Raw genomic sequence first — 15757 nt, 5'->3', positions numbered from 1 at the left:
CTCCTGAAGGGCACATTTCTTTGTTTCGGGGTAATATATTTGATTTCTCAAGGTAAGAACAAATATTCCCATTACCATGTAAATGTATTCTTTATCCACAATTTTCTCTGGTGCAGCTCGTGGATTATTTCCGTAATTAGGGTCATTGGATTAGCCTCCTAAGCCTTCTCCCTTTCCATCCATTACCCTTCCACACTCACTGTGTCAATCCCTTACCCCAAACACAGTCAGCCCTATAACATTCTAATTTCTCTTTGACCAAAGGTTAAGCCGCTGTAGAGAGAGATGACTTGTTGTGGTTTAACCTCACGGTCATTATGTCTCATCATGAACCCACGCTCTTGGCTTTACACTGCGTTGTAAACCAGTCAAATGAGCTAACTGCACCCCCACCCCCACCATGGCAACTTCTACTACTGTGCACCCAATCCCCTAGCACTCTAGTTTTCTTCATGTATTCACTTCCTGAGTCTTTAAGCATCTTTCCAACCCAAATCTTGATTAAACAACTTCCTTTTCTTGCCATAGCACTTGCTGTCAGCATTAATGGTGTTTTTTATGTGTCCCTCTGCTGTTCAAAGATCTGTTGTCATGCTGTCCTTGAAAAGTTCATACCTAAACCTAAAGATAATATAGTGTGGAGTTGGAGGAGCACAGTGGGCCGGGCAGCATCGGAGGATCAGGAAAGTTGACGTTTCGGGTCAAGACCCTTCTTCAGAAATGGCGGCTTCGCAGTGGGGTTATAACTCACTCAGAGATAGTAAGAACTGCTGATGCTGCCTGGCCCGCTATGCTCCTCCAGCTTCACACTGTGTTATCTCTGATTCCAGCATCGGCAGTTCTTACTACCTAAACCTAAAGCCTGTGAACCTCTGTCTTATCTCTAAATTGTCTTTCATCTCTCAGATCTCTGCAGGCATCTTCACACTAGTTCCATCTTTCAAATCATGCTTTCTTCAAATGTCTTCTGTGTAGCTTCCGCTCTGCTTACTGTACCTAGACTATGCTGGTCAAGCCAACAGTATGCTTCATAACTGCGACCATGACACATTTTCTCTCTGTCCTTCTCTGTCTCTCCACTCTATTAAACATAGTCAACCATGTTATTTTTGTCCACTGTTTCCCATTGTGTCCCACCTACATTTTTCTGTCTCTTGATGCCCCATCTACACTTTTGATTCTATTTCTTGCAGTCTTAACGTAACCAATACATTGCCAGCCAGGGCTTGTCACCCTCCTTCCTGTCCTTGAAACTGGGAGTAATGTAAGACCCACCATGATTCCATCCTCTCTCTCTCCTGCAATTTCATCAATGACGTTAAGCACTGGCATGGGATCATCCCCAAATGTACACTGTTAAATTTCCAGTCTTTGATCATTGCCTTAATCACAGCTTCACGTAGTTTGATACTTTCAGTGAACAGCCAATAATCAGACAAAATTACATTAACTTTAGCAAAAATACCTCTGAATCAATAGAGTAAATGGAATATAGGTAGATTTCAATGTAGATATACATATTTTATAAAATAAAGCCAGTATGTAATGAAAGGATGTTTATTAGTAAAGTCGGAAAAGGAAATTGAAAGAAGGAATGGTTTGAATTTTTAAAGTACTCAAAATAACATAGATGTAACATGGGGAGGTGATGGTCTATCATTAAGCTATCAATTGTTTAAATCCAGCCATGGCAGAAGGTAGAATTTAAATTCAGTGAAAAATATCTGGAAATAAGAATCGACTGATGACCACTAAACTGTTGTCAATTGTCGGGAAAACCCATCTGGCTCACTAATGTCCTTCAGGGAAGGAAATCTGCCATTGTCACCTGGTCTGGCCTACATGTGACTCCAGAGCCACAACAATGTGGTTGACTCTCAATTGCCCTCCACAGTGAGCTAGCAAGCCATTCAATTGTATAAATCACGACGAAATATCAATGAAGAAATAAAACTGGACATACAACCCGGCATCAACCTAAGTACCGGAAAATACAAGGGCAGAAAAGCCCTGTCAACCCTGCAAAGTCCTCCTCACTAACATCTGGGAACAACTGCCAAGATTCAGAGAGCTGTCTCTCTCACTAGTTATAGCAATACTCGCAGAATCATACCTGACAGACAGTTTCCCGGACACAACTATCATCAACCGTCGATGTGTCGTGCCCCACGAGCAGGACAGACCCAGCAGATGTGGCAGCACAGTGGTATACAGTTGGAAGGGAGTTGCTCTAGGAGTCCTCAACAATGATGCCAGGCCGCATGAAATATCGTGGCTTCAGATTAAACATGGGTAAGGAAACTTCCTGCTGATTACCAGAGACGATTCTCCCTTGGCTGAAGAATCAATACTCCTCCATGTTGAACAACACTTGGAGGAAACACTGAGGGTGGCAAGGACACAAAATGTACTGTCTAAAGGGGATTCCAATGTCCACCACAAGAGTGGCTCAGCAGCAATATTACTGATCGAGCTGGTTGAGTCCTGAAGGATATAGCTGTGAGAGTGGACCTGCAGCAGGTGGTAAGGGAACCAAAAAGAGGGAAAAACATACTTGACCTCATCCTTAGCAATCTTGCCAGCTGCAGATGCATCAGTGAATGACAGCATCAGTAAGAGTCACCACTATACAGTCCTTGTGAAGACAAAGTCTTGCTTTCACATTAAAAATGCCGTCCGTTGTGCTATGTGGAACTATCACAATGCTAATTTCAACAGATCTAGCGGCTCAAGGCTGGGCATCCATGAAGTTCTGTGAGCTATCAACAGCAGCAGAATTGTACTCCAGCAGTCTGCATGACCCCCAATCAACCATTACCATCAAGCTAGGGGATCAACCCTGGTTCAATGGAGAGAGCAGGAGGGCATGCCAGGAGCAGCACCAGGCATATCTTAAAATGAGATGTCAATCTAGCGAAGATACACAACTGGCCTACTTGCATTTCAAACGGCATAATAAGAAAGTGATAGACAGACAATGTCTCAACCAGTTGTTCAGATCTAAGATCTCACTACTGCCATATCCAGTTGTGAATGTTGATGGACAGTTGAACAACTCACTGGAGGAGGAAGGTCCATAAATATGCCCCTCCTCAATGATGAGGAGTCCAACACATCAGGGCAAAAGAAAGGGCGAAAGCATTCACAGCAATCTACAGCCAGAAGTGCCAAGTGAATGATTCATTTTGACCTCCTCCAGTTGTCCCCAGCATTACAATTACCAGTCTTCAGCCAATTCCATTCATTCCACATGACATCAAGAAACAACTGAAGGCACTGGAAAGTGCAAAGTCTATGGGCCCTGACAACATTCCAGCAATAGTACTGAAAACTTGTGTTCTAGGACTTGCCGCTCCCTTAGGCAAGCTGTTCCAGTACAGTTACAACACTGGCATCTACCCAACAATGTGGCAAATTGCTCCTATACATAAGAAGCAGGACAAATCTAACCTGGGCAATTATCACCCCATCAGTTTACTCTTGATTATCAGGAAAGTGATGGAAGGTGTCATCAACAGAACTATCAAGCAGAACCTGCTCAGCAATAACCCACTCACTGGTGCCAGTTTGAGTTCTTTCGGGCCCACATTATAGCATTGGTTCAAACAGGGACAAATGACTGAATTCCAGAGATGAAGCTAGAGTGACAGCCCATTACATCAAGGATGCATTTGAGTGTGGCATCAAAGAGCCCTAGCAAAACTGGAATCAATGGGAATCAAGGAATAAACTTTCCTCTGGTTAGAGTCATAACCAGCACAAAGGAAGATGGTTGTTGTAGTTGTTGATCAGTCATCTCAGCTCCAGGACATCCCTGCAAGAGTTCCTCAGGGTAGTGTTCTAGACCCAACCATCTTCAGCTGCTTCATCAATGACCTTTCCTCCATCACAAGGTCTGAAGTGGGGATGTTTGCCGATGATTGCAAAATGTTCAGCACAATTTGCGACTTCTCAGATACTGAAGCAGCCATGTTTAAATACAACAAGATCTGGACGATATCCAGGCTGAGAGGTGGCAAGTAACATTCATGTCACGTATGTGCCAGACAAAGACCATCTCCAATAAGAGACAATCTAACCACTGCCCCTTGATATTCAATGGTGCTACCATTACTGAGTACCCACTATCAACATCCTTGGGGTTACCAGTGACGAGACACTCAACTGGACTCACAGCATAATGAAGTGGCTACAAGAGCAGGTCCTACGTGAGTAACTTATCTCCTAACTCCCCAAAGCCTGTCCATCATCTACAAGACACAGACGTGTGATGGCATACTCCCCACTTGCCTGGATGGGTGTGTCTCAAAACTCAAGAAACTTTACACCATCCAGGACAAAGCAGCCTGCTCGATTGGCACCACATCCAAAAGCATCCACTCCCTCCACCACCGACGCTCAGGAGCAGCTGTGTGTACTATCTACAAGGTGCACTGCAGAAATCCACCAAAGATCCTTAGACAGCATCTTCCAAACCGACAACTGCTTCCATCTAGAAGGACAAGGGAGCAGATAAAAACCGAAAGAACTGTGGATGCTGTAAATCAGGAACAAAAACAAAGTTGCTGGACGAGCTCAGCAGGTCTGGCAGCATCTGTGAAGGAAGAAACAGAGTTTCTCAGAACTGAGAAGGGTCACCAGACCCGAAACGTTAACTCTGTTTCTTCCTTCACAGATGCTGCCAGACCTGCTGAACTCTTCCAGCAACTTTGTTTTTGCAAGGGAGCAGATAAATGGGAACACCATCAGTTGCAATATCCCCTCCAAAGCCACTCACCACCCTGACTAGGAAATACATCACCATTCTTCCACTGTCACTGGGTCAAAATCCTGAATTCCCTCACTAATGGTATTGTAGGTCAACCCACTGTACTTGGACCGCAACAGCTCAAGAAGACAGTTCACCACCACCTTCTCAAGGGCAACTAGGGATGGGCAATAAATAGTCAATGATGCCCACGTTGTACGAATGAGTTTTAAAAAAAAGGTTACATTGCATTGACTGACAATTTATGTAAAAATATGAGTAGTTACTTTTATGCTTATGATTCTATGATAACTGAAATGGCTAATTATATTTGACATCACAGTAGCTTTAATCTGTTCCATTCTGTTTTTCCCATGGGTAGTTCAGTTGCTGGGCAGTTTGATGGGATCTGGGACCGAGGCTCTCTGCAACCTCTCAACACCTCTGACAGACAGCGGTGAGCACCATCATTTTCTGATTTCACAAACTCAAGTTAATTGCTGGTATGTATCTCAGATCAATGTGGGATATGATGCTCAGCATGGAGCATTTTCATGCTTTTTCATTTTGCAAATCAAAACCTGGACAGAATAGTAAGTTCTTTGTTTAGCTTTTCCTTTTCAGAGTGTACTTTGTTTTGTACTTTGAAATGAGAGAGCAGCATTTGATGATTCTCTCAAATTTCATTGCTGTTTATGAGATGCATTCTGTCAGTCCATAGATGGCCTTTGTACCTATACGAATTAAGATGTTTACCTGGAGAATTTCTCACTGCAATCACTAGCTGTCATGCTGTCCACAGAATTCTACAGTTTCAGCATCACAACATTGCGTTGTGTGATGCCTTTAACTTAGTAAAATGTCAAAAACATTTCAGAGTAATGTTATCAAACAAAATTGGCATAAGCCATATAAGGAGGTAATAGTGAAAAAAAAAATGCTGATATCATAGAGGGTCAGACACCAACCATGGAGAGAGAGCAAGATAACATTTCGAGTCTTGATGACTGCTAACAATTAGCTTGCTCTCTCTCCATGGATGCTATCTGACCTGATGTGATCTCTAGCATTTGTTGTTTTCAGTACAGGTTCCAGCATCTGCTGTAATTTGCTCCTAAGGAGATAATAGTACAGGTAACCAAAAGGTTAATTGAAACTTTAAGTAGCACTTTAACGGAGAAGAGAGAGAGGTAGAGGTACTGGGTAGTTTATGGTAGGAATTCCAGAGTTTTGGAACAAGCCATTTATAGGTACAGTTAGCATTTGTGCTGGAGTGATCAAAATCTGGGTTGTGCAAGTGGCCAGAATTACAGGATTACAGAATTTATGGAATTCCTATAGTGTGGAAACAGGCCCTTCAGCCCAACAAGTCCACACCAACGCTCAGAGCATCCCACCCAGACCCATCCCCCTACAACCCACCTAACCTACATATTTGTGAATACTACGGGCAATTTAGTCTGGCCAACCCACCTAGCTTGCACATCTTTGGACTGTGGGAGGAAACCGGAGCACCCAGAGGAAACCCACACAGACACGGGGAGAATGTGCAAACTCCACACAGACATTCGCCTGAGGGTGGAATCGGGTCCGTGGCGCTGTGAGGTAGCAGTGCTAACCATTGAGCCACCATGCCGCTCCATCTTGGCTGATTGTAGGTGTTAAATACCATACAGCCTGGTAAGGCGGGATGGCACTGGAACCAACATTAACACACGTTTATAAGCATCTATTTGCAGAGCTAAAGATTATACACATGCACCTCCTCATCCAACTTTCACCTTAAAGCTACCATGTAATATACAATTTAATAATAGGGACTGCAGGAAGTTATAGATACAGGGAGAAGTGAGGTCACAGCATAACTTGAATAGAAGCCCCAACAACCAGTTTCATATTAATTGTTGCAGTGAAATCTCTGAAATAAATTGAAACAAAGATTGTTAAAAACCTAACGAGCACTTAAAAATCTAAACAAAATTAATTTAAAAAGCATATTGTTGAAAAGAAAAATACTGTTAAAATCATTTTAATTTTTAAAATTGGCTTTATATTGCAATTGCATATAGTCAGAATGTATCATTGTACCATTGGTGTCAGCATAGTTCATAATTAGTAAGTCAAAATTATAAAAAGTATTTTTAACTTTGGAACTAATTTTTATGCAGGAAAAGTACTTGTGTTACAGAAGGCAGCACAACATAAGACAGAGTGGTCTTAGAAGCAAAAAAGCCAAGAAACTCAGTCAAAAATAATTTTACAAAATAATCTTGTGTAATACCACATAAGTTGAACATGCATAGATGTTATTCTAAGTCTTTCTTGTCTGTTTCAGTTATAGCAAACTAATGATAACCCTAATGGCCAAAGGGTGTCGATACCTTCTGGACACTTTGGTCTGTACGAAAACTGATTTTGATGGTAATGATGGCTTTTTTTTTCTGTTGTGTTCCAAATTTACTTAGACGTAAGTATAATGACTGAAATGTTGAAACCGTTCAGCAGGCTGGGTGCAGCTGTGGAGAGAGAAACAGTTACTTTTTTAGATATAAATGTACATGTGTAATGTTTATTGTTTTGAGTGTAATCAGTATGCAGTGCACAACTGAATATAGTCTAAACAAGAACACATAAGTGACAATTTGCATGGAAGTTCTGTGGAGAGGACAAAGGAGGTGCTGCCTTTTGCCTGTAGCAACTCATGAAAGTTTGAAGCAGAAACTATTTAAAATTTTCATTCCCTGTTTTGGTGCTGAGTGCACATTAGCATGCAGATAAACAAAATCTCATAGTCTATAAAACAGAAGGCATAAATAATAAAGACTTGAGGTTTGGAAGAGCAGGATGTGTCCAGATTGTGGTATTTGGGAACTTGTAGACTGTTCAAAGTGAACACATCTGAAGTTGATGTCTTCCATTTTTAATCTGTCCAACTGAAAGTCATTGAACTGGAGTTTGAGCTGGAGTTAAAGTTCTTAAAATCTCAGTAAGAAAGTAGACACTCAATTTATAGGAAGAAAATACTTTAAATAGCTTAGTGCATAGCCTGTGGAATAAAGGAGAAAGGATTTGTGTGATGAACCTGAATTCTTCTTCAATGTATTTTTATTAACCTAGATTTGTATTTATTTAAAAATTGGTGAAGCATTTTGAACCGTTCATGTGTTTTACTTTTGTAGGCTTACCACCCAAGATCTCAGAAAGCGAAACTCGGAATTTGTTTGGTGAGTAGACTTTTCTTGCATCTTCATATTTTAAAATGTGTTCACCTTCAAAAACTTCAAAGAATCTCAAAACTGCATTACCTCATATTGCTGTTCCAACAATGAAGGAAAATTTTGTCATTTTGCCTGTTTTCATTGTAGAATGGTGAGGTGTTATTTGTCTTTAAAATCTTTTTCATGATAGATGCCTCCGTGTTACTTTACAATTTTTGACTGCCCTCTCTGACCAATCCCTTAACTGCAGCCCATGGAGGAGACAACTTCTCTCTCTTCCACTCAACAACTGACGCAGATGGACTCTCACTTCACTCAACTTCTGCTGCTGATAATCTCTGATATTAGAAAGTTCCAAAAGAAAGTGCATACTTGCCAATGTTCTCCCCATTATTTCACACTAAAAAGCAGGACTTAAAATACTGACTAAGAATCAATCTGGAAGTGACGTGAATTGTGTCAATGGAATCTAAGGAACTAGTCTTTCTCACAATTATGCAAATGAAAAGCTGTAGATTTCAGAGATAAAATGAGAATTGAAAATTCATATGATTCCAACACTCTCAGAACTAGCTTGCCGTTGTGTAATTTGTATTAAAACAAATCTGAGTATGAGTTAGTGGTGTCCACAAGATATTCAAACTTCTTTCTTCCATTGCCTTGCTACTGAAGCAGAACACTCACCCCTGCACCCCCACCAAAAGCTGGCAGCCACAAAGATCCAGGCCCAAATTAAAACTTGAATAATGTTTACTGGATTCTTGTATCCCAGAATAGCAGAAATTAAGCTTTCTGCTGCTTATCTTTCCAGTCGGTTTGGGGTTGCAGTCAGAATTAGAACATATCAATGATTTGAAACCTTCCAGCTTCACGGTGTAGGGAGCCTGATAGTTTACCATTTCTTCGGCATTTGCATCTTGCCAACACTGTCCCAATCCCAACAGTTTCCACACCAAAATAAAGGTAACCCCATATGTAGCTCAGGACCAATCTATGATGTGAATAAGGATGGTAAAGGGTAGAAAGGCTTGTTGTTAGCCAATGCCTGAGTAACAGGGAAAGGAAATCATCTCATAGTTTCATGTCTCTTTGCCAAAATACTTCTATTTTGCTAAATACCTAAGTGTGGCAATTTGGACTGAATATAAAAGTCATGAATATTAAAGTGTCTGATTATCATATCATTTGCCCTATGTAAACTCTCCCATTGCACTGAAAATGGTTGGCTGTCTTATTGCTGAAAGGAAACTCTCAAGACTTGAAAGGACAGCTTTTGGAGACATTACCTGCAAAACAAAAAAAATTAATGAGCATCAACCCAGTGTTGTATACTGGGAAAAACTGCTGTGGTGTACTGGGTAAACTTCCAGGGAATAGACTCTGGCACATTTGAAGGTCTGTAAACCCTTGCTTCTGTCAATATCCCCCTAAACTCTCTGCAGTCAGGACAATAAATTCTACCTGCCAGGGATCAAGTTGGTGTCTACATCTGGACACCAGTTGACTTTTCTGACATTGATTTCCTGAAACCATTGATCTCATGATATCATGTTCTAAATGAGACTGTTGATATCTTTAATTGTCACAGTTCCTTCAAACAATCTGAGGAATTTGAATATGTGTTTTGCTGTTCCCTTTCTTTGAAGGGAGCTGTTGAAATTTCATATCACATTTTAAGGTTGATTCTAAAGGACCGCTGGGGTTGTGCAAATGAAATTTTCACTGGCTGGTGACCATAAATCGCATTGCTGACATTTTACAGCAAAGGCAGAAGGCATCTGAGACAACATATGACATAATATAATGGATCACCCTGAGCATTAGTTTAATAAACTTCCTTTGTTCACCAGGGGCAATCATAAAGGCCAGCAACTAAAGGGGCAACATTTATATTTTGTCAATTTCTCTGGATAGTTCAACATGTGAATAGTCAAGATCTTTTCTCCAGGGTTGGGGAATCCAAAGCTAGAGGGCATAGGTTTCAGGTGAGAGGGGGAAAGATTTAATAGGGACCTAAGGGGCAACTTTTTCATGCAGAGGGTGATACCTGTATGGAATACACTGCCAGAGGAAGTGTTGGAGGCTGGTACAATTACAACACTTAAAAGGCATCTGGATAGGTATATGAATAGGAAGGGCTTAGGGGGCTATGGGCCAGACACTGGCAAGTGGGACTAGATTAATCAGGGATATCAGGTAGGTATGGATGAGTTGGACCAAAGGGTCTGTTTTCATGCTGTACAGCTCTCTGACTCAAACGACTCTGTGACGTGGGCACTGAGATTTTTGCACACTCTCTACAGTTTTTGTGTGTGCCACTTGGTAGAAATCCAGGTCTGATCATTTACTTGAAGGAGCACTTTGATCACTTTAAGCCTATTTTGACGGATGTCTTGAAATCTTCTGTGGATACCCATTTGGGAACTTCCACTCTAGTGCAGTGTTGATAACTCACTTGTCAGCCCAGCTCTTTAACAGTATGTGAAGGAATTCTCTTGGCACCAGCGGTTTAGATGCTTTCAACTCAGTTCCGGATAACCAGGTGTGGCAGTGTCCTAACAGTTCTTGTCAGCAAGGCAAGACCAGTAACAAGAAGCTTTAGGCAGATAAGCTTCATTTGTTTAATCAGTTCCATTCCAGTTCTGCTTTAACATGGACCTAGACATCTCAAAGCCCTAGCTGTGGGCACCTGCACTTCCTCGATCAAAACTTGGTTAAGTGGGTGTGTCCGTGTTAATTGAATAAACTAGCTACCCATTCTAATCCCTCCCACCAGGTCTGTAACCTTCAGGTTGCAGTGCTTCAGATGCAGACCCAGGTTATTTTCAATGAGTTGATGGCTTCCCCCTCAATCACCAAACTGGTCAGCAAATTCCAGACACTGACCACCCTTTGAGTGAAAATGCTTTTCCTCAAGGCTCCTCTAATCCTTCAGCCAGTCACCTTAAATCTGTGTCCCCGATAATTAACCCATGCACTTGGGGAAACAGATCTCCACTGTCCACTCTGTCCAAGCCCTCATTATTTTGTACATTTTATTTAAGTCACTCCTTAGCCTCCCCTACTCTAAAGAAAACAGAATGCGACTGTCATGTGCTATTTATTCCATTGCTTTGTTTTCCCTCCCCGAAGGCATAACCTTACACTCCTCTGGATTGAATTCCATTTCCCATTTTTCTGGCCACTCAACCAAACCCAAACCATTGATAACTTCTCTGTGGGAGAAAAAACATGCACTGCATAATGAGCCAAGCCAAACAGGAAGTTTGGATTTAAAGCAGCTTCATTTGAAGACTCTCTCCAGAATGGAAATGGTGCTAGGTATTGAGCTGACCTAAATAAACACGTGTAGCAATCGGAAGCAGCATTTTTAGAACGCGTAAATGCCAAATGTGCAACAGTTATTCTCCCCCTCCCTCATTCCACACTTTTGATTCTCTGCTGATCTTTCTGGCGCCCTATGCATTTTTTCTTCAATAATTGTGTGGTTGTACAAAACGGCAAAAGGATGAGCAAATTAGCCATGGCACCATGGTACAATGTGCCATTCAAGTGGAGCAGGCAATAGGAATGTAGTTGTGACAGGAGACAGTATAATTGGGGGGACTAGATACTGTTCTGTGCAGCTGTGAGCATGTATCCTGAAGGCTGTGTTGCCTCCCTGCAGCTAGGGTTAAGAAGTTTTCGTTTGGGCTAGAGAGGAAAGGGAGGGATCCAGTTGTCATTGTCCACTTTGGTGCAAAGACTTTGCTAGAACTAAAAAGACTGTTCTGCTAATAAGTTTTGAACAACTAGGAGCTAAGATGAAAAGCAGAACCTCCAAGGTAATAACCCACCAGAGCCATGTGCAAACTGGCATAGGATAAATAAAGTCATAGAGTTAGTGTGTGATTCAAAGATTTGGTGTAAGAGGAATGGGTTTCACTTCTTGGGCCATTGTCGTCAGTACTCTGATTAAAAGGGCTTCAGTTGAACCATGCTGGGACCAGTGTCCTTGCAAACTGAATACCTATAATTATAGAGAGGGCTTTAAACTAAATAGGTTCGGTCAGGAGGTGGTTCTGGAGAGAGGTTAGTGTAGGCTTACAAAGCAAAAGGATATGGCAGTATTACAGGGCAGCTATTTGGATAATGATACGCAGGATAGGACAGAGCGTACAAACATTTTTTAAAAAGCAGCAAATAAAGTCAAAGGTGATGAAATGGTAAAAGGGCAAAAATAATGGCTCCCACATAGAATGCAGAACTGTGGCTTTTTGGAAGGTCAGACAAAAGGTCGGTGGGGTCGCTTTGTTTGGAATAAATATGATAACAAGAAATGATCTAGTGTTGGAAGATATAGTATATACATACATAGGTAGAAGTAAGAAATAATGAGGGGAATAGGCCATTTCTATAAACCTCATAACAGTAGCTATACTTTACGACCGACAGACAATAAATGTTGAGATAACAAGGCCATGATCTCCTGGGAATCAGTGACTATAGGACGGTAGAATTTAGCATTCAGTTTCACAGTGAGAAATGTGGCTCAGAAACAATTCTGCTAAATCTAAGTAAGGATAATTACAATGGAAAGAGGGCAGAGTTGCCTAGAATGGACTTGGAAGAGAATTTAGCAGAAAAGACAGTTGATGAGCAAAGGCAGATATTCAAGAAAATAGTTCATGACTCATAACAAAGATGTATTCTGGTGAGGAAGAAGGATTCCAAGAAAGGGATAACCTAAGCATGGTTAACCAAGGAAGTTAAGGTAGTATCAAATTAAAAGCATAAAACATAAAATATGGCAAAGACTGGTGGTACATCAGAGGAGTGGAAAAGGTTTAGAAACCAACAAAAGGTGACCAAAAAATGGAGATGGGATAATTGATAAAGGGGTAAACTAGCAAATAATATAAAAATGGATAGTAGGGGCTACTGTAAACATTTAAAAAGGAAACGAGACCAAAGGGAGGACATTAATAGCATTCCAAAAATACAAGACAATCAAGATGCCCAAATGGAAGGCATAGGAAATAAGCACGATGGCTGTCACTAGAGGAAAATGTACTAGAGAAACTAATGGATCTAAAAGCTGTACATGAACCCGAACCTATTTGATTTCATCCTAGGATATCAAAGCAAGTAGCTACATGGATAGTGGATGCACCAGTAGTAATTTTCCATGAATCCTTAGATTCTGGGAATGGCCCAGATTATTAGAAAACTGACAATGTTACACATTTCTTCAAACAGGGATGGAGACCCAAAAAAAACAGGTACCTATAGTCCAGTCAGCTATAACATCAGTCATTGTGAAAATGTTGGTCTATTACAGAGGATGTTAAAGGATTTAGAATGCATAGTAGTCAAGCAGAGTCAGCATGGTTTCATGAAGGGCAAATCATACCCAATAAATTTTTTAGAATTCTTTGAGAAGGTAACAAGCAAAATGAAGACCCCTCCCACCGTGGTTATATTCTGTTATATTTTCTTCCATCAGGCAGAAGATACAAAAGTTTGAAAACACATACCAACAGATTCAAGAACAGCTTCTTCCCCACTGTTATCAGACTTATGAATGGGGATCTCTCATATATTAGAGTTTATCTTTCTCTGCACCTTCTCTATAGACATAACATTATATTCTGCATTCTGTTCTATTAACCTGATGTACTTATGTAAGGTATGATTTGTCTGGATAGCATGCAAAACAATACTTTTCACTATCTCAGTAGTGACAATAATAAATCAAATCAAAGATACAGGGGGAATTAGTGGATGTAATATATTTGGATTTCAAAAGGCATTTGATAAGATGCCACACATTAGACTACTTAAGAGCCCATGTTGTCAGAGATGGTATAATAGCATGGATAGAGGATGGGCTAACTAATAGAAGACAGTTGGGATAAAGGAGGCATTTTCAGGTTGACAACCTGTACATAGTGGAGTGCCAGAGAGATCAGTGCAGGGGCCACAATTATTTAAACTTATATTAATGATTTGGATGACTGTACTATCACCAAGTTTGCAGATGAAACAAAATTAGGAGAGAGGGCAAGTGGTGCAGATGACACAAAAATAGGGAAAAAATTGGTGAGTTTGTCATAAAGAGTCAGCAGAGAGATGTGGATAGGTTAACTAAGTGTGGAAAAACTTGGCAGCTGGAATAGAATGTGGAAAAATGTAAGGTTATGCACTTTAGCAAGAAGAATTGAAGAACTGAGTATTGTTTAAATAGAGAAAGACTGTAGAAAGCAGCAGCACAGAAGGATTTAAGGGTCAATGACACACCTCCGAACACAAGATATTTCCAAGCTGCTCTTCCAAACAAAACCTCTCTGCTTCTGTCACTCTGCCGGCCACCTAATGCTTTGTGAAAACAGAACCAATTATGGGAATATCCTAAATAGAACTTTAAAAGGAAGCTACCGTATGTTGGTGTGCGGTTTCAGTCACAGTTTTGTTCATGTAGACAACTATCTAATGTGAATCCTCATAAGCAGTTAGGAATACCCATCAGTATTAAAGTTAGTAATTACAGATATCATCTTTCTTTCTAGGCCATGCCTGCAACGTTCATTTGCTGGACTCATCTGACAAATTGACTGGGAATCAAAAATTGTGGGATCCAGGATGCTTCATTGAGGAAGTTCATCTCATTACACTGAAGACAGATTCTTCCTGAATATTTGTAATAATACTGTATTTTTCCTTCTTAAAAAAAAATTTCCTCAATTAATTCTTCCAATTTTCAAAATAGCTGCACTTCCATGTGTCTCTTCATAGAATGAGGTAATTCATTCTGTGTGGCACTGAGCATTGGTAAGCCCATCAACCATGTGACTTTTCAATCAAGGGAATTCCTGCGCTTCATTTCTTGTTCCCATCTAGTGGTAGAATCCCGATTTTCGTATTTGTTAAAGCAGGGACATTCCTTAAATAATTCTTAAACATATTTCTTAAATTTCAAGATCAAGTTATCTTAAATTTCTCTTGATAACTCAAGGCCGCATTTCACTGCAACTAACAGATTCATTAATCAGTACTAGATCAATCTTCACTGGACTTCATAATTCAAAGCCGAGTCTCTGCACACATACCTAAGTATAATTTCCATATCCTAGAGCTAATACCAATTTCCAATATCATGAAGGATTTCTCTGTGACATGCACATTCCTATCAAATGATGCATATGAAGGGTCACTGGAGTTGAAACATGAACTCTCATTTTTTCTGTTTATAGATGCTGCCAGACTTTGAGTTTCTCCAGCACTTCCTGTCTTTGTTTCAGATCTCTAGTGTTCAAATTCTTTGTTTTATTTAAATGATAGTATATTCCTGGCATCTTTGTCAAAATGGCATTGTCTGTTTCCTTCAGTTAAGTGACATCAAAAATGTTCATAGGTACATCACTGTACATTTCCCAGCAGCACGCTCATTCATGTTTACATATACTGTGAACCACCGAAATGTTTTCTTTGCTAAGGAAAGCACACAAAATAATGCCTTGCCAATGTGTTGATAAGTACATTAAAATAATTCAGCCCCTCAGTTTGTAAGCATTTCAAAAACACCAAACTATTTTGTATACAGCCTTGCAATATATACCAAGTAGTTGAAATTTTAATTTTTTATTCAATATCTAAATTGCTGATGTATTTTAAAAAGTCAACAATATTACTTACATATTTAAGTTTTTTGTGCAAACTAATCGTATATTTTACCATGACAAATTTTGATATACAATAAACTTATTGATTTTAAAAAAGCAGACTCATTATGTTTTCAAAAGATTTGTTTTAC

General features: G+C 40.2%; 1 protein-coding gene across 1 annotated transcript; it reads left to right on the top strand.

Moving 5' to 3' along the window:
• Positions 1-6: 6 nt before the first annotated feature.
• On the top strand, positions 7-15727 carry LOC109910682 (probable thiopurine S-methyltransferase). Its single transcript, XM_048616693.1, has 5 exons — positions 7-52; positions 5130-5204; positions 7083-7168; positions 7927-7971; positions 14514-15727. The coding sequence occupies exons 3-5, from the start codon at positions 7096-7098 to the stop codon at positions 14636-14638; spliced, it is 243 nt and encodes an 80-aa protein (XP_048472650.1). The 5' UTR covers positions 7-52; positions 5130-5204; positions 7083-7095; the 3' UTR covers positions 14639-15727.
• Positions 15728-15757: the final 30 nt, after the last annotated feature.

Source organism: Rhincodon typus, chromosome 2 (assembly GCF_021869965.1).
Source record: "Rhincodon typus isolate 14 chromosome 2, sRhiTyp1.1, whole genome shotgun sequence".
NCBI lineage: Eukaryota > Metazoa > Chordata > Chondrichthyes > Orectolobiformes > Rhincodontidae > Rhincodon > Rhincodon typus.
Note: the sequence above shows the minus strand (reverse complement) of the source record. Positions and strands in the feature narration are given on the sequence as shown.